Genomic DNA, 18,065 nt, shown 5'->3' with positions numbered 1-18,065 from the left:
ATTTTTCAGTTCAAAATTTTCTTTAATTTATTTTATAACAAATCAAAAATGTTTTAAAATGCTCAAAATCTAAAACAAAATGTTTCATATTGGATCAAACAGAACATTTTGTATGACCCAAAAGGTATTTTATTTTTCAACTTCTTGAAACTGCCAATGAAGAAAAAACAATCAGTTATTTGCTTAGCTCTAATTCTATCCCTGCCTCTGCCACGGAGTTCCTATGAGATACTAGGCAAGTCACTTAAACCAAGCTTTTCAGATTTGGAAGCCGAGCACCACGGCTGGGAGCTGGCGGAGTGGAGCGGGCTGGGGCCGGGCTACTCCGCTTCCGCCACTGCTGTGAGTGTGGGAAGATCCCTTCTCCCAATCCCCCTCCCCCAAGCGACATGGTTGGGGCTGGGGCAAGGGAAGCAGAGCGGGCTGCTCCCAGCCCCCTGCTAATCCCCAGGGCCACTCTGGGATTGTGGGGCCCCCAAAAGTGCCCCCCACAGCTCCTGCCTCCCAGACCTTGTGGTGGGGGGGAAGCCCCTGACCGCCCCCGAGACCCTCTGCCCCTTATCCAACCCCTCGGCCCCGGCCCGGCAGCGTCTCGGAGCTTTACCGTGTTGTATGCAAACCCACGTTATATCGGGCCACGTTATATCGGGGTAGAGGTGTATTTAAGTGCTCAATTTTAAATTTCTCCTGTGGGTCACGAAAAAAGGGCCCTCTTTTTCTTTGGGAATAGGCTGTAGGAGAAGAGAAGAGAAGAGAAGAGAAGAGAAGAGAAGAGAAGAGAAGAGAAGAGAAGAGAAGAGAAGAGAAGAGAAGAGAAGAGAAGAGGACTGCTGTGTTTATTTTTGCCAACACCATCAAATAAAATAGAGCCATTAAAGAGAGTGCTAGATGCTAAGATTCCCAAGTCCTCAATAGATTCAAAGTCCTACCAAACAGTCTCATAAAATAATAAGCTCATTTTAGAAACATAACAAGAGAGGTATCTATAGAGCGTAAAATTTTCAAAATCTACCCTCTCTTTTTGCATCTGCAAGATGAGGACAGAAATAACTGTGGAAACAATTTAAGGCATTTAGAGATCTAAGTACCTAACTGCACATGCAAATCAGTTACTTAGACATTGAACCTGTCTAAATTGTGCCTACAAATGATTGTGGGAATAAAAACAGAGGCCCAGTTAAGTCTAGGCTGAAAAACCAAGGAGAAAGTACATGCCTAGAATCTTTTCTAGGAGAAAGTACATGCCTAGAATCTTGGCTGTCTGCAGTGTCAGGTTGACAGCTACTCTAGAGTGTTGAGAAGTGGCAGGAGAAAGAGAGGAGGGGTAAGGCATAGAGTAAAACACAGTGTTGAACTGTACTTTCATCAATATTAAGAAAAGCTGAGGCAAAGAAAAGTCAAAATACTAAATTAATAGAGTCACCTTGCATTAAAATTAAACGCACAGTTATGTAGAAGAGTAAACAGAATCTTAGTTGCTAGCTTGGGAAAATACAACCTCCTAAGTCCTAACTTTTCTGTACAGCCTACATTTCTAATGACAAACGAGTATTCAGACAATTAAAAAAAAACGGAAGAAAGGTTTTAATTAGCTGCTCAGGATAACATCACTGTAAAAATGTTCACACCTTTTAAGAAGTCTTGCTATGCCAATCTCTTAACAGCAAAAATATTTGCATTCTTGCTAGCACTAAACAGGAACATAGTAAAATCTGCCACCATCCAGGAAACATATGTTACAAAGCATAATGCCTGAGTCTCAGTTCCTCATTTGCTCCCCCTATGAATGCTCTCAACCACAGACAGCAAATCCTCCTGATTTTAGGTTTTCTTTGAATCATGCTTTTCTGTAAACTGGATCTCTAGTGGGTACATTATCTAACTAGCAACTAACACCTTTATTTGAAGTGTGCATGTTAATTAGTATTATTTATTTGGCTAGCATTATAAGAGTACACAACTGGAGAACAGTGCCAAAGGGTTGAAGTTGGCACAATCTGGTGTGGTAAAGGATATTTCGGCCAAATGAAGAGATATGGAGTTGGATCTCTTGGTCCATTCTATCCACTTCATGCTGTTCAGACAGCTCAAAGAGAATAGAGTCCAGCTGCAAATTAACTAGCAGAGAATCCCCTTGCCCAGAATTCCCTCCAGGCGTAAAGCAGAAAACCCTGCTTCTGTGCCAGTCAGCCACTCGGACGTAGTGGCACAGCATGGCAGAGTTTGTTAACACCAAATCTACATTGATGTAAAGTCTGAGAGATTGTAAACCAGTGATAGAAATTAGAACAGGACCTCTTCTGTTCTATCTAATGCCAGGACTAGCCCAGTACTGAATCATGGAGCCAAAATCAGCTGCCAAATGGCCTCCTGTGCCCTGCAATGAATGGAACTCAGTTGCAGAGGAGAACTGATGCTGTGGTGTCAGGTAGTCAATACTGAAATGTGCCATGGAATACATGGGTTTTAAGGAGAAGAATGGGAGAGTTTTATGAATATTGACTAGAAGGCGTTGTGCAAGGTGGTACAAATGTGCAGAATGAACAAATTAGCAGCAATTAATAATGTTATGAGCAAATGTAAAAGGAAGGAGTAAAATACATACAATATTGTGTTCTGTTTGGTCACTATGTCAAAAGTTGTTGCAGAAACAGAGGGGATCAGAGATAGGTGATGAAAATAAGAACAAAAGAATGGCCATACTGGGTCACACCAAAGGTCCATCTAGCCCAGTATCCTGTCTTCCGACTGTGGTCAATGTCAGGTGCCCCAGAGGGAATGAACAGAACAGGTAATCACCAAGTGATCCATCCCCATAGCCCATTCCCAGCTTCTGGGAAACAGAGGCTAGGGACACCATCCCTGCCCATCCTGGCTAATAGCCATTGATGGACCTATCTTCCATGAATTGATCAAGTTCTTTTTTGAACCCTGTTATGGTCTTGGCCTTCAAAACATCCTCTGGCAAGGAGTTCCACAGGTTGACTGTGCATTGTGTGAAGATTAAAATGAGGTGTGGCCGGGCAGGCTTCCACATGAAGAGAGACTGAAAGTATTTAGCTTAATGAAGAGTAAAAGGAGACATGATGGGGCATACAAAACATTGGTATACAAAAGGTAAATCAAATGTACCTCTTGTTCTTTCATTGAAAAGCAACAAATTTCAAACTGATAAAAGGAAAAAATTGTTTTACAACATCCGAAAATCACCGATACAGGTTATCATTGAGACCGAAAGCTTAGCAGGATTCTGAATAAAAGATTAACATGGAAAATGCAAACATCCACAGCTACACTGGTCAGAAGTAAACAATATAGAAGATGTAAACCTTTACACTTCAGGGCATATCACTAACTGATACAGATTAGGAAGAAACTTTCATTGTAACCAAGTGATTTTCATATTTGTCCACTACAGCATTTTTTTTTTGCACCTTCCACTGAAGCAGCTGTTACTGGCCACTATTTGAGACAGGATATTGTGGATGCCTTGCCACTTTACGTTGTCATATTCTGTAGTCTGACCACTGTAAACAAATGCTTTGTGACAACTGACCAAAATGAAGAAATACCTTTCTTCTAAGAAACTATATTTGGTTTTTTTTTTAACAAATGTTTGCAGTTTCCTGTTTGCGGTTCCCACTGATATGGAAGTACAGTCCCTGTGCTAAATTCTCCTCTTAGCTATACTGGTGTGATCCCATTGATTTCATTCCCATGAATGACATGGTTACTGAGCCAAAGAGCTCTTTCTCCCATTCAATAGTCAAGCATCAGTAATGCACCGTAGGAAGGTGCAGAACTTTTGGGATGCCAACTTTCTGGAAGCCAAATCGGGTGACTCTGATTAGCTTTACTCCAGAACATAAAAGAAAGATCTAGAGGAGGGGATCTAGGACTTCTGTTTGTAAGTACAGTCGTGTCTGTTCACTTGGGTCCAAGCATGCTTTCAGTTTCACACCAGTGTTATTGCAAAGTAAATCCATGTTCATGTAATTAAAGACTGGGTCTACTTCTCCACACCACTGCCATAGTTTTATACTTGTGCAACTCCACTTCATGACAGCATTTTGGTGGAGTTGCTCTAGCATAAGAGTGGGACAAGGGAGTGAGGAAAAAAATCTGACACTAGGTTTTAATTCATATTCCCGGAATTTTGAGTACTTCATTTTCCAACCTTCAAATGTTTAATGTCAAGTTTTTGATGGACTTTCCTTCCTTTATTTTTTTTTAAAGTAAAAGAAAAGAAAACTCTGATGTGGAGCTACTTGCTAGATAGCAGCACAACATTCTACCCTGCACTTACTGTGCAGTTTCTGAAGTCAAGGCTCATGTCCTGCTTCACTGAGTATGCACTTTGCATGCTGAATGAAAGTTTTCAAACAGCAGCTGTAACAAAAAACTAACTTATATGGGGGCAAGAGTGTGTGTGAATAGTATAACCACACAAAACAGAAGGAGTTTGGGAGCAGACAGAGGACTGAGAGGCCATGAAAAAGCAGCAGCAGCAAATGCCTATCAGGAGTGCATATCGGGTGATGTGTGTGGAGCCTGTGATAATATTACTGGAGTGGCCTCCCCAAATTGATTGCGATACGGTCTTCCTACAAAACAGACTGCAGGCAGTGCTAGGTACAAAGTGACCCCTCAGTTCCATTTCTACAGCACAGTAAAGTACTTGCAAATGAATTTCAACCCTGTGCAATGGGCCAGCACAAGACCTATTCACTACTTAAGCTCTTAAAATAATTCTTATGTTGACCTCCTGCTCAGTGCTGATCTGCCTCAGCAGTCACATAACAAACATATACAGGATGCAATTCTATTTAGCAGAAACTTCTTGTTTCAGCTGCTGCAGAAGATTAGCATATTGTTTCAGCTTGTGTGTGCTTCGGAGAGAAAAAGAATGACTGAAGTAAGCCCAAACTTTGTGGACAGCATATTTTCCATATTAGCACATTGCCTAGGAAGTTCTGAACTAGGAAATTAAGACAATTTGAAAGTTATAACAAGTTTCAGAGAGGTTGCCGTGTTAGTCTGCATCAGTAAAAACAAAGTGGAGTCCTTGTGGCACCTTAGAGACTAACAAATTTATTTGAGCTTAAGCTTTTGTGGGATATAATACATGGGATGGAAAGATAATTTTCTCTCTGTTGATACTCACACCTTCTTGTCAACTGCTGGGAATGGGCCACATCCACTTTGATTGAATTGGCCTCGATAGCACTACAAAAAGTAATTTTCTCTCTGTTGATATTCACCCCTTCTTGTCAACTGTTGAGAATGGGCCACATACACTTTGACTGAATTGGTCTCGTTAGCACTGACCCTCCACTTGGTAAGGCAACTCCTATCTTTTCATGTGCTGTATATTTATTCCTGCTTACTGTATTTTCCACTCCATTCATCTGATGAAGTGGGTTATATCCCACAAAAGCTTATGCCCAAATAAATAATAAGGTGCCACAAGGAATCCTCGTTTTTTTTACTGAAAGTTATGAGACACGCATACACATTTTTCAACCATACTAATGGCAGGCATTAGATTGTTATAATTATCTGAACCCAGGGGTCAGAGAGACAAGAGTATATCATCCCTTTAAGCTCACCAGACAGCTTCTGAAGAACATTCACTGCAGTGCTAGACTTTCCAAAGTTGCATACTCCTTACTCTGGATCTAAGAGGAGGATAACTTTAATCATAATTAAGTGACAAATATATCATCAGCAGGATTAAACTTTAAAATTACCTTGTTGAATAACGCCGGCAACAATGGAGAGATATTCCTCGGGATCCTGATCGGTGGAGATCTCTTGGCTGCTCTGGTCTAAGGTCAGTATCTCATGTAGAATGTCTGAGTTCTCCACCCCACAAAGTAGAATCACCACCCTACCGGAAGGCTTAAGGACCCTGTCCAGAAAATATCTTCTCTTTTGATTCAGGCATTTTAGAAGTCCATTTGATAGTATGAGCAGTTTACATCTATAACAGGATAGAGAGAGTGACTCTAGATGCTGAATAGACAAAGTCTCTAGGTTGTAAAGTAAGATTCCTTGTTCCTTTATAATATGTTTGAAAAGCGATTTTAAATACAGAGCCCATTCTTCTGCCTCTTCTTCATAAATCACCAGAATGTCCTTTGTATTTTCTGTAAAAAAAAAAAACATTTTTAAACCTCCATTTTATCTAATATCCACAGTTAGCATGTTAGATTTTTTTCTCTTTGTAATTTGAAACAGAATGGTAGAGATAGAAATCTGGGTTTTCAACTGTTTGCAGAAAAATTTGAAATTTATGTTCCAAACTAGAATATAAATATTTTTGAAATTTCGTGTGGAATAGAAATTCTGATAAAATATCCCTTTTGAAAATTTTGTTTAGTAAAATTTTTTAAATTGTTTCAAAACAAAATATGTTTAATTTTTTCCTTTTCATATTATTTATTGTTTTTATCATATAATATCAGGGTTAGAAGGGAACCTCAGGAGGTCATCTAGTCCAACCCCTTGCTCAAAGCAGGACCAATCCCCAATTTTTGCTCCAGATCCCCAAATGGCCCCATCAAGGATTGAACTCACAACCCTGGGTTTAAGCAGACTAATGCTCAAACCACTGAGCTATCCCTCCCCATATCTGTCATTATGTCTCAGCAGTAGTAGTAGTAGTAGTGCATCTCACTATCACATGTCATATTGTACAGACAAAATATAATACTCAAAACAATTACTTTATTTTTATTGTATTTTATTTACAAAAAAATATTGGGGCAGCTGCTACTTAATACAGATTAAAGCACCTTATTTTGTTGTTGAAAAGTCAACAACTTGTTTGTGATGTAATGAAGTAGTTTAACACTTTCAACAAGAAAATAATTGTTAAAGCATCAAACGGTTTAATTACAACTTGAACAGGAGACACTAATCTAAAAGAGTATATTCTGTCATCATAATATAACATGTCATTTGATGCACTACAGCAATTAGAATCACAGGGTTGGAAGGGACCTCAGGAGGTCATCTAGTCCAATCCCCCGCTCAAAGCAGGACCAGTCCCCCATAGTTGCCCCAGATCCCTAAATGGTCCCCTCAAGGATTGAACTCACAACCCTGGGTTTAGCAGGCTAATGCTCAAACCACTGAGCTATCCCTCCCCCACACTGATGTGTTGCGAACTGGGTTGGTTGTTTTTTCTATATATTTATTTTAAAATATTAATGTAAATGCTAATCTAATAAAAATAGGAATAGTTCAGCATTTGGCAAGTTGCAGCAGCTAGAGAAACAAAAGGAAATGTCAAATAAAGTAGATAAAGGCACACCCATGATGCTGATATTATAAAGGATAGGATGCCATTGACACCACTGATATATTGATCAACAACAGTATGCAGCAAAATACAATATGACATCAAATTAATTAATACAGTTCTATTGTCACAAAGTTAATCACAGGTGGGTCTAAGCAACAGCATCCACAGACTACATACTTTTAGCTTAGTAATACAGGTTTGTATGCTATGGACCATATTCTACACTCAGTTTTCATGATGTAAATCTGAAGTAATAACACAGACAAAATTACACCTCTTTTATGCCATTTTAAGTGTGAACAGAATTTGGTTTGATAATTATATTAGTGTAAAAGCTCCAGTTTTAGATTTCTTTTAATAGAAAGCACCAAATGAATAGAAAGTTCATTTCTATCCCACTATACACTAGTTATTTTGATTTTTTAAAATACTGTAAACAAACAAAGCTTAGACATGGGAGCTGCATAGCTCTTAGAGGCATATAAACACATACCACATAACAGCATACACCAACAATAAATACTAACCAATTAGAGAATTAAAAATGCATAAATCAAACATCCTCTGTCATTTATATAATATTACATATGCAGTAGAACGGTGGCATAAGTACAAGACCCTTTGTGCAAGAAACAATGTTGTGTAATGAAGATTTTCTGCAGAGTCCATTCAGGCCAAATCCTAAAGTCTAACTTGGGTAATTATAGAGCTCCATCACCATAGTTACTGAGCACCTCACAATCTTTATTATATATACTCAGAGAGAAAGAGAACCTCACAACACCTTAGTGATTATTCCCATTTTACAGATGGGGAGCTAAAGAACAGATAGACTAAATGACTTGTCCAAAGTCACACAGGGCACAGCAATGAAGAAAGCCCAGATCTCAGAGTCCTAGATTAGTGATATCACGATTTCAGGTAACTGCTCCTGTGTCCCCACTTCTGTGATACACTCTAGGAGTTTCTAGTCACGTCTCCGGTTTCCAAAATCACCTGTCTCTTTGTAGGGACCCTTATAACACTGTCTTCTGACCAGGGGGTTTTAAGCCTGTCCAGGACCCCCGCTGCTGCTGAGGTGAGCACGGTGGCCTGGGACCCGCACTGCTGCTATGCGGGAGGCACAGTTGCCCAAGACTGACACACCAGCCGCTGCAGAAGTCACGGAGGTCCCAGAAAGTCACAGAATCCATGACTTCTGGGACCTCCTTGACAGACTCGCAGCATTATCTCTGGGGCCTTAGTAGGTCAAAGTCCTTCCAACTCTTTGGCAAGGGTCAGACCTCCCTCCCTTGGACAGAAGGTTCTGTCCGTTTGCTGGATCAGAAAAAAGGCTTTGAGTCAGTTTACCTTTTTCTGCCAAAAGCCCTTTGTCTGTTGGTCACTGGAAAACCCAGCTTAAACCAGTATATGCAAAGCACTCCAGGGTATGGTACGTCTCTAGAGTTGTTTAGTCTTAGTGATTCACCTTAATCACCTCCCACCATTTGTAGTTCCTAGAGAAGCTGTGCTAACCCTCCATCATGGAGCAGAACACAGTCATACATAGTACTATTCACAGGTATAAAATAATATGGTCTGCAAAGATATTGCGATCACATGCAATATCTGTCAGGTGTATTACCACTGGACCATCATTCCTTTCTTAGCTTCTAATCCAGGGGTTAACATGCTGCAGGAAGTGGCACAGGCTGGAACTGCGAACCGCGGCCACTGGGAGCTGCGGGGGGCCATGCCTGCATATGGTCAATGTAAACGGAATGTCTCACGGCCCACCAGCAGATTACCCTGATGGGCCAGGTGCCGAAGGTTGCCAACCTCTGTTCTAATCATTCATCCTTTATACACAGTATAGTGCATAATGGCATCCCAGAATGGTCGACAATGAACTGCTGCTCTCTCTCAAACCAGAGTTGATTGAAAATTTTCAAAATATATTTGAAATAGAGGCCCCCATATTTTCTGTGGTCAAAATGCAAAATCAGCCTTATCCAAGATGGCTCTCTATCCCTGTTTTAAAATGCAATTCTAATAAAAAGTGTTTTATAATACTATATTTCTCATTTTACTTAGAGCTAAAATTCAGTGCTATGGGTAGGGCCCTACCAAATTCATGGCCATGAAAAACGCGTCACGGACTGTGAAACCTGGTCTCTCCCCATGAAATCTGGGGTTTTGTGTACTTTTACCCCTATACTACACAGATTTCACAGGGGAGACCAGCGTTTTCCAAACTAGGGGTCGTAACCCAAAAAGAGGAGGCGGAGTATTGCAAGGTTATTGTGGGGGGGTCACACTGTTGCCACCCTTATTTCTGCATTGCCTTCAGTGCTGGGTGGACAGAGAGCGGTGGCTGCTGGCCAGGCGCCCAGCTCTGAAGGCAGCGTCCCTCCAGCAGCAGCGCAGAAGTAAGGATGGCATGGTATGGTATGGTATGGTATTGCCACCCTTGAAGGCAGCACTGTCATCAGCAGCAGCACAGAAGTAAGAGTGGCAATGCTGCAACCCTCCTACAATAACTTGCGACTCCACACAATCCTCTTCTGGGTCAGCACCCTACAGTTACAGCACAGTGAAATATCAGATTTAAATAGCTGAAATAATGAAATTTACTATTTTTAAAATCCTATGACCGTGAAATTGACCAAAATGGACTGTGAATGTGGTAGAACCCTAGTAAGAGGACACTGGGCTAAGCAAAATGGTTTCAGTTTTACAGTAGTTTAAGGAAGAGGAGAGGCCGTGAAGCTTTTTTTTTTTTTCCCAGACCCTTATCTTGATTTTGGTCAATTGTATAGAAGAAAAGGATAAAAGAAAAAATGTTGTTAGAGTTACATAAGGAATATCAGAAGAGAAGATAGAAGTTCACAAATTGTAGGGATAAAAAAGACCCTTATAATTATCTAGTCTGATCTCCTGTACCACAGAACCTCACCCAGCAATTTCTGCAACAAGCACATAATTTGTGTTTGAACTACAGTATATCTTTTAGAAAGACATACAGTCTTGATTTAAGGACTTCAAGTGAAGGAGAATTCACCTATGTAAATTATTCCACTGGTTACGTATACATTGTTAAAAATCTTCACCTTCTACTCTGAATATGTCTCTCTTGTTTTTTCATGGTATTTCATTTTGCCTTTTTCTGCTAGTTTAAAGAACTCTTTACTATCAGAAATCTGTTTCCCATGTAGGTACTTTTAGACTGGAAATAGTGACTTCTCAGCTGGCTGTTGGATATACTTTGCAGACCTCAAATCATTCTTGTAACTTTTTTCTGAATCTCTCTCGGTTTCTCACTATCCTTTTTGTGAACATCAGAACTGGACATAGTCTTCCAGTAATTAGAGAAGAGAAGAGAAGAGAAGAGAAGAGAAGAGAAGAGAAGAGAAGAGAAGAGAAGAGAAGAGAGATTGGTATCAGCAAGAGTTCTATGCATGGCAGACATGCAGCATTGGATCCATGGCTAGAAATGTCTTCAAAGTGCTTTTGAGTCCTTTAGTGTTACATAAATATAAATCATATACACAAAAAGGTGAAAATCACATCTGTGCAGAGGGACATCAGAAAAGTTATGCACTTCTCAGTCCAAGACTTAAGAGAAGCCGCAGTCTGAAGATGAAGGAATGGTGGGAAAGTTGCCTTGAAGTTATGAAATATGAAAAAGCCTTATATTTTTCCAAATGCATGTTTTTATTTTAAAATAGTGTGCAAACAACTGGAACACATGTGGGTATGATATACCTGGATGGAAATTTCATACTCAAAAGAGCCTAAGTGATTTGGGAACATGTGACATTCTATACCTTGGGAGCGTCCTGTAACCCCCATATTCCTCATTTCTATATAATTGTGATCTTACCTATAAAGCATGCCTTGTAAGGTATCGGTGAAAGGCTATGATCTGCTGAAAGTCATTTCTCTATCCATGTATGTATATCATTAACGCACATGAAGTTATGAGAATTGTGTTGTATGGTTGTCACTAAAACATGCTGTAAGTTGGGGAATCAGCCGGATATTAGCTCTCCGGAGGCAAGATCAAGGAAAGTAACCAACACCCGGGCAGGGTGTCAAACAACCCATCAACAGCCATTGTCTAGCAAGGGAGCTACAGTGCAATGACTCACCTGCATGAGGCCACACCAGTGGAATTGCTCAACCTTACCTGGAGACTCAGCAGTGCCCCCAGACATGCCTGGACTTGTGCTCCCCCAGCACATAGGACTGAGGGTATAAAACAGACACAGTGGCCACATGCTTGGCCTTTCTCCTTCACCCATCTACGCTGCAAGCAACAAGGACACTCTGAAGACTCCAACTGAGGGTATGTCTACACTACGAAATTAGGTCGAATTTATAGAAGTCGGTTTTTTAGAAATCGGTTTTATATATTCGAGTGTGTGTGTCCCCACAGAAAATGCTCTAAGTGCATTAAGTGCATTAACTCGGCGGAGCGCTTCCACAGTACCGAGGCAAGCGTCGACTTCCGGAGCGTTGCACTGTGGGTAGCTATCCCACAGTTCCCGCAGTCTCCGCTGCCCATTGGAATTCTGGGTTGAGATCCCAATGCCTGATGGGGCTAAAACATTGTCGCGGGTGGTTCTGGGTACATATCGTCAGGCCCCCGTTCCCTCCCTCCCCCCATGAAAGCAAGGGCAGACAATCATTTTGCGCCTTTTTTCCTGAGTTACCTGTGCAGACGCCATACCACGGCAAGCATGGAGCCCGCTCAGGTAACCGTCACCCTATGTCTCCTGGGTGCTGGCAGACGCGGTACAGAATTGCTACACAGTAGCAGCAACCCCTTCCCTTGTGGCAGCAGACGGTACAGTACGACTAGTAGCTGTCATCGTCATGCCTGAGGTGCTCCTGGTCGCCTCTGTGAGGTCGATCAGGAGCGCCTGGGCAGACATGGGCGCAGGGACTAAATTTGGAGTGACTTGAGCAGGTCATTCTCTTTAGTCCTGCAGTCAGTCCTATTGAACCGTCTTATGGTGAGCGGGCAGGCGATACGGACTGCTAGCATTCGTACTGTACCATCTTCTGCCAGGCAGGCAAGAGATGAGGATTGCTAGCAGTCGTATTGTACCATCTTATGCCAGGCAGGCAAGAGATGAAGATGGCTAGCAGTCGTACTGTACCATCTTCTGCCGAGCAGCCATGAGATGTGGATGGCATGCAGTCCTTCTGCACCGTCTGCTGCCAGCCAAAGATGTAAAAGATAGATGGAGTGGGTCAGAACAAGAAATAGACCAGATTTGTTTTGTAATCATTTGCCTCCTCCCCTGTCTAGATCACACTGCAGTCACTCACAGAGAAGGTGCAGCGAGGTAAATCTAGCCATGTATCAATCAGAGGCCAGGCTAACCTCCTTGTTCCAATAACAACGATAACTTAGGTGCACCATTTCTTATTGGAACCCTCCGTGCAGTCCTGCCTGAAATACTCCTTGATGTACAGGCACACCCTTTGTTGATTTTAGCTCCCTGAAGCCAACCCTGTAAGCCGTGTCGTCAGTCGCCCCTCCCTCCATCAGAGCAACGGCAGACAATCGTTCCGCGCCTTTTTTCTGTGCGGACGCCATACCAAGGCAAGCATGGAGGCCGCTGAGCTCATTTTGGCAATTAGGAGCACATTAACCACCACACGCATTATCCAGCAGTATATGCAGCACCAGAACATGGCAACGCGATACCGGGCGAGGAGGCGACGTCAGCGCGGTCCCGTGAGTGATGAGGACATGGACACAGATTTCTCTGAAAGCATGGGCCCTGACAATGTATGCATCATGGTGCTAATGGGGCAGGTTCATGCTGTGGAACACCGATTCTGGGCTCGGGAAACAAGCACAGACTGGTGGGACCGCATAGTGTTGCAGGTCTGGGACGATTCCCAGTGGCTGCGAAACTTTCGCATGCGTAGGGGCACTTTCATGGAACTTTGTGACTTGCTTTCCCCTGCCCTGAAGCGCATGAATACCAAGATGAGAGCAGCCCTCACAGTTGAGAAGCGAGTGGCGATAGCCCTGTGGAAGCTTGCAACACCAGACAGCTACCGGTCAGTTGGGAATCAATTTGGAGTGGGCAAATCTACTGTGGGGGCTGCTGTGATGCAAGTAGCTCACGCAATCAAAGATCTGCTGATATCAAGGGTAGTGACCCTGGGAAATGTGCAGGTCATAGTGGATGGCTTTGCTGCAATGGGATTCCCTAACTGTGGTGGGGCTATAGACGGAACCCATATCCCTATCTTGGCACCGGAGCACCAAGCCGCTGAGTACATAAACCGCAAGGGGTACTTTTCGATAGTGCTGCAAGCTCTGGTGGATCACAAGGGACGTTTCACCAACATCAACGTGGGATGGCCGGGAAAGGTGCATGACGCTCGCATCTTCAGGAACTCTGGTCTGTTTCAAAAGCTGCAGGAAGGGACTTTATTCCCAGACCAGAAAATAACTGTTGGGGATGTTGAAATGCCTATATGTATCCTTGGGGACCCAGCCTACCCCTTAATGCCATGGCTCATGAGGCCGTACACAGGCAGCCTGGACAGTAGTCAGGAGCTGTTCAACTACAGGCTGAGCAAGTGCAGAATGGTGGTAGAATGTGCATTTGGACGTTTAAAGGCGCGCTGGCGCAGTTTACTGACTCGCTTAGACCTCAGCGAAACCAATATTCCCACTGTTATTACTGCTTGCTGTGTGCTCCACAATATCTGTGAGAGTAAGGGGGAGACGTTTATGGCGGGGTGGGAGGTTGAGGCAAATCGCCTAGCTGCTGGTTACGCGCAGCCAGACACCAGGGCGGTTAGAAGAGCACAGGAGGGCGCGGTACGCATCAGAGAAGCTTTGAAAACCAGTTTCATGACTGGCCAGGCTACGGTGTGAAAGTTCTGTTTGTTTCTCCTTGATGAAACCCCCCGCCCCTTGGTTCACTCTACTTCCCTGTAAGCTAACCACCCTCCCCTCCTCCCTTTAATCATTGCTTGCAGAGGCAATAAAGTCATTGCTGCTTCACAGTCATGCATTCGTTATTCATTCATCACACAAATAGGGAGATGACTACCAAGGTATCCCAGGAGGGGTGGTGGAGGAGGGAAGGAAAACGCCACACAGCACCTTAAGCACAGCACTTTAAAAGTTTACAACTTTAAAATTTATTGAATGACAGCCTTCTTTTTTTTGGGCAATCCTCTGTGGTGGAGTGGCTGGTTGGCCGGAGGCCCCCCCACCGCGTTCTTGGGCGTCTGGGTGTGGAGGATATGGAACTTGGGGAGGAGGGCGGTTGGTTACACAGGGGCTGTAGTGGCAGTCTGTGCTCCAGCTGCCTTTGCTGCAGCTCAACCATACACTGGAGCATACTGGTTTGGTCCTGCAGCAGCCTCAGCATTGAATCCTGCCTCCTCTCATCACGCTGCCACCACATTTGAGCTTCAGCCCTGTCTTCAGCCCGCCACTTACTCTCTTCAGCTCGCCACTTACTCTCTTCAGCCCTCCACCTCTCCTCCCGGTCATTTTGTGCTTTCCTGCACTCTGACATTATTTGCCTCCATGCATTCGTCTGTGCTCTGTCAGTGTGGGAGGACAGCATGAGCTCGGAGAACATTTCATCGCGAGTCCGTTTTTTTTCTTTCTAAGCTTCACTAGCCTCTGGGAAGGAGAAGATCCTGTGATCATTGAAACACATGCAGCTGGTGGAGAAAAAAAAGGGACAGCGGTATTTAAAAAGACACATTTTATAAAACAGTGGCTACACTCTTTCAGGGTAAAGCTTGCTGTTAACATTACATACATAGCACATGTGCTTTCGTTACAAGGTCGCATTTTGCATCCTCCCACCGCGTGACTACCCCCTCAACCTTCCCCCCTCCCTGTGGCTAACAGCGGGGAACATTTCTGTTTAGCTACAAGCAAACAGCCCAGGAGGAATGGGCTCCTCTGAGTGTCCCCTGAAGAAAAGCACTCTATTTCAACCAGGTGACCATGAATTATATCTCACTCTCCTCAGGATAACACAGAGAGATAAAGAACGGATTTTGGTTGAATTCCAGCAAACATACACTGGAATGCTTTGTTCTACAGTGATTCCCGAGTACGTGTTACTGGCCTGGAGTGGTAAAGTGTCCTACCATGAAGGACTCAATAAGGCTGCCCTCCCCAGAAACCTTTTGCAAAGGCTTTAGGACTACATCTAGGAGAACCGCAAATGCCAGGGCAAAGTAATCCTTTCACATGCTTGCTTTTAAACCATGTATAGCATTTTAAAAGGTACACTCACCAGAGGTCCCTTCTCCGCCTGCTGGGTCCAGGAGGCAGCCTTGGGGGGGTTCGGGGGGTACTGGCTCCAGGTCTAGGGTGAGAAACAGTTCCTGGCTGTCGGGAAAACCGGTTTCTCCGCTTGCTTGCTGTGAGCTATCTACAACCTCCTCCTCATCATCATCTTCTTCGTCCCCAAAACCTACTTCCGTATTGCCTCCATCTCCATTGAAGGAGTCAAACAACACGGCTGGGGTAGTGGTGGCTGAACCCCCTAAAATGGCATGCAGCTCATCATCGAAGCGGCATGTTTGGGGCTCTGACCCAGAGCGGCTGTTCGCCTCTCTGGTTTTCTGGTAGGCTTGCCTCAGCTCCTTCAGTTTCACGCGGCACTGCTTCGGGTCCCTGTTATGGCCTCTGTCCTTCATGCCCTGGGAGATTTTGACAAAGGTTTTGGCATTTCGAAAACTGGAACGGAGTTCTGATAGCACGGATTCCTCTCCCCAAACAGCGATCAGATCCCGTACCTCCCGTTCGGTCCATGCTGGAGCTCTTTTGCGATTCTGGGACTCCATCATGGTCACCTGTGCTGATGAGCTCTGCATGGTCACCTGCAGCTTGCCACGCTGGCCAAACAGGAAATGAGATTCAAAAGTTCGCGGTTCTTTTCCTGTCTACCTGGCCAGTGCATCTGAGTTGAGAGTGCTGTCCAGAGCGGTCAGAATGGAGCACTCTGGGATAGCTCCCGGAGGCCAATACCATCGAATTCTGTCCACAGTACCCCAAATTCGAGCCGGCAACGTCGATTTAAGCGCTAATCCACTTGTCAGGGGTGGAGTAAGGAAATCGATTTTAAGAGCCCTTTAAGTCGAAATAAAGGGCTTCATTGTGTGGACGGGTGCAGGTTTAAATCCATTTAACACTGCTAAATTCGACCTAAAGTCCTAGTGTAGACCAGGGCTGAGGGGACTGGCCCAGATTTCGAGGGGGAAATCCGTGTACTATGAGCTGCAATATCCAGTGGAGTGAGAAAAACTGCTTAGTCTTGTTGTTGCCCAGTCAAATAGGGTTGAGAGTTTAGACTGCGTGCTTATATTTTATTTTATTTTGGTAACTAACTCTGACTTTTTGCCTATCACTTAAAATCTATTTTTGTAGTCAATAGATCTGTTTTACTGTTTATCTTTACCAGTGAGATCGTATGAAGTGTATGGCAAATCTGCTCAGGTTTTGCAAAGGCTGGAGTATATCCACTTTCCATTGATGAAGTGGTGAACCAATTAATAAATTTACACTGCTCACACTGAGCAGTGCAAGATGGTATATTCCTGAGGTACAAGGCTGGGAGTTGGGGGGATTTGGCTGGTGCCTTTCTCTGTGTGATTCATGAGTGGCTCCGGGAGCATTCATACAATCTACGTGGGTGTGAGGCTCCACATGCTGTTGTGCTGAATGATCACAGCACCTGGAAGGGTTTGCTGCTGGTCACTAGCAAAGCATTGTGAAAGACAACCCAGGCTGGAGAGAATTAAGGGGGCACAGTGGTCCTACAGTCCCAGGCTGCACCCTGAAGATCCTGTGACAGAATACAAAACCCCAAATTCCACCCTGAGTGTGTGACTATGTCCTCTGCTGAGTGGGGATGAAAAGGATTGCAGTTTGGGGGAGGGTGGGGTTTAAGCCTTTTATTATGGCAAAATTACAATAAATTTTTCAAATACTACATCATACAGTACTTATTATGTATGAAGGATCAGGTTAATATTCAAAGTGTTAAGTTGTTTACTGAGAGGTGGGCTGTATCTCTTTTTTACCATATTGATGTTTTTTAAAGAGAGAAAACACACAATGGCATATTTATGTAAGGAAAGGGGGTGAGTGAGATGTATATTATACATTTGCTGGAGAAAGAGATTTAAGACATGTATCATATAAACTTTAATTTAACACATTTTTCTTTCCTGATCTTTTGTTTATGGGGAGACTCATAGGACTGGTACTTCATTACAGCTGTTTGGTGAAATGTTGGTTGTTTAAATAAGAAGGCAAGTGCTATTAAATTACATACAGCTGTCTTTCATTTAGAGGTGGGAGAAAAAGTGGGTTTGTTTTGCATTATTTGTTTCTCTTATTTTTTTGATTTGTGCCATTTGATTTGTTGCTTTCTAAGATATTCTTCTCAGTCTCAATTTAACTTTTGTTAATAATGAATGTAAGAGCTGTGTTTGTTAATTACCGTGATAAACTCCGGACAGAAGGCTGCAAGGGGGAGGTGGGGTAGAAGGCAGTCCCAGAAGGTTAAAAGGCCCTCCTCCCTATCAACTGAGGAGGGGTGACTACAGGTCAGTGAGGATCATCTGAGAGGGAGTTACATGAGGTCAATTAGGATCAGCTGATTCCAACTAAGGGCAGTCTGAGACCTGTTTAAACCCTCCCGGGGGGGAGGAAGGAAGGAAAGAAAGGAAGGAAGGAAGCAAGCAAGCCAGCCAGCCAGCAAGC

At 43.5% G+C, this 18,065-nt stretch overlaps 1 protein-coding gene across 1 annotated transcript in view; it reads right to left on the bottom strand.

Moving 5' to 3' along the window:
* The window catches only part of BANK1 (B cell scaffold protein with ankyrin repeats 1), a 304,009-nt gene that overhangs the window by 254,579 nt on the left and 31,365 nt on the right, over positions 1 to 18,065 (bottom strand). Inside the window, exon 2 of the mRNA XM_084625875.1 lies at positions 5,751 to 6,149. Within this exon, the coding sequence (XP_084482001.1) occupies positions 5,751 to 6,149 (399 nt within the window). The remainder of the gene's footprint in view (positions 1 to 5,750; positions 6,150 to 18,065) is intronic.

The sequence above is a fragment of the Lepidochelys olivacea genome (assembly GCF_965140295.1).
Source record: "Lepidochelys olivacea isolate rLepOli2 genome assembly, chromosome: 4".
Taxonomy (NCBI): Eukaryota; Metazoa; Chordata; order Testudines; family Cheloniidae; genus Lepidochelys; species Lepidochelys olivacea.
The sequence above is the reverse complement of the archived record's forward strand: the minus strand, read 5'-3'. Positions and strand labels throughout refer to the sequence as shown.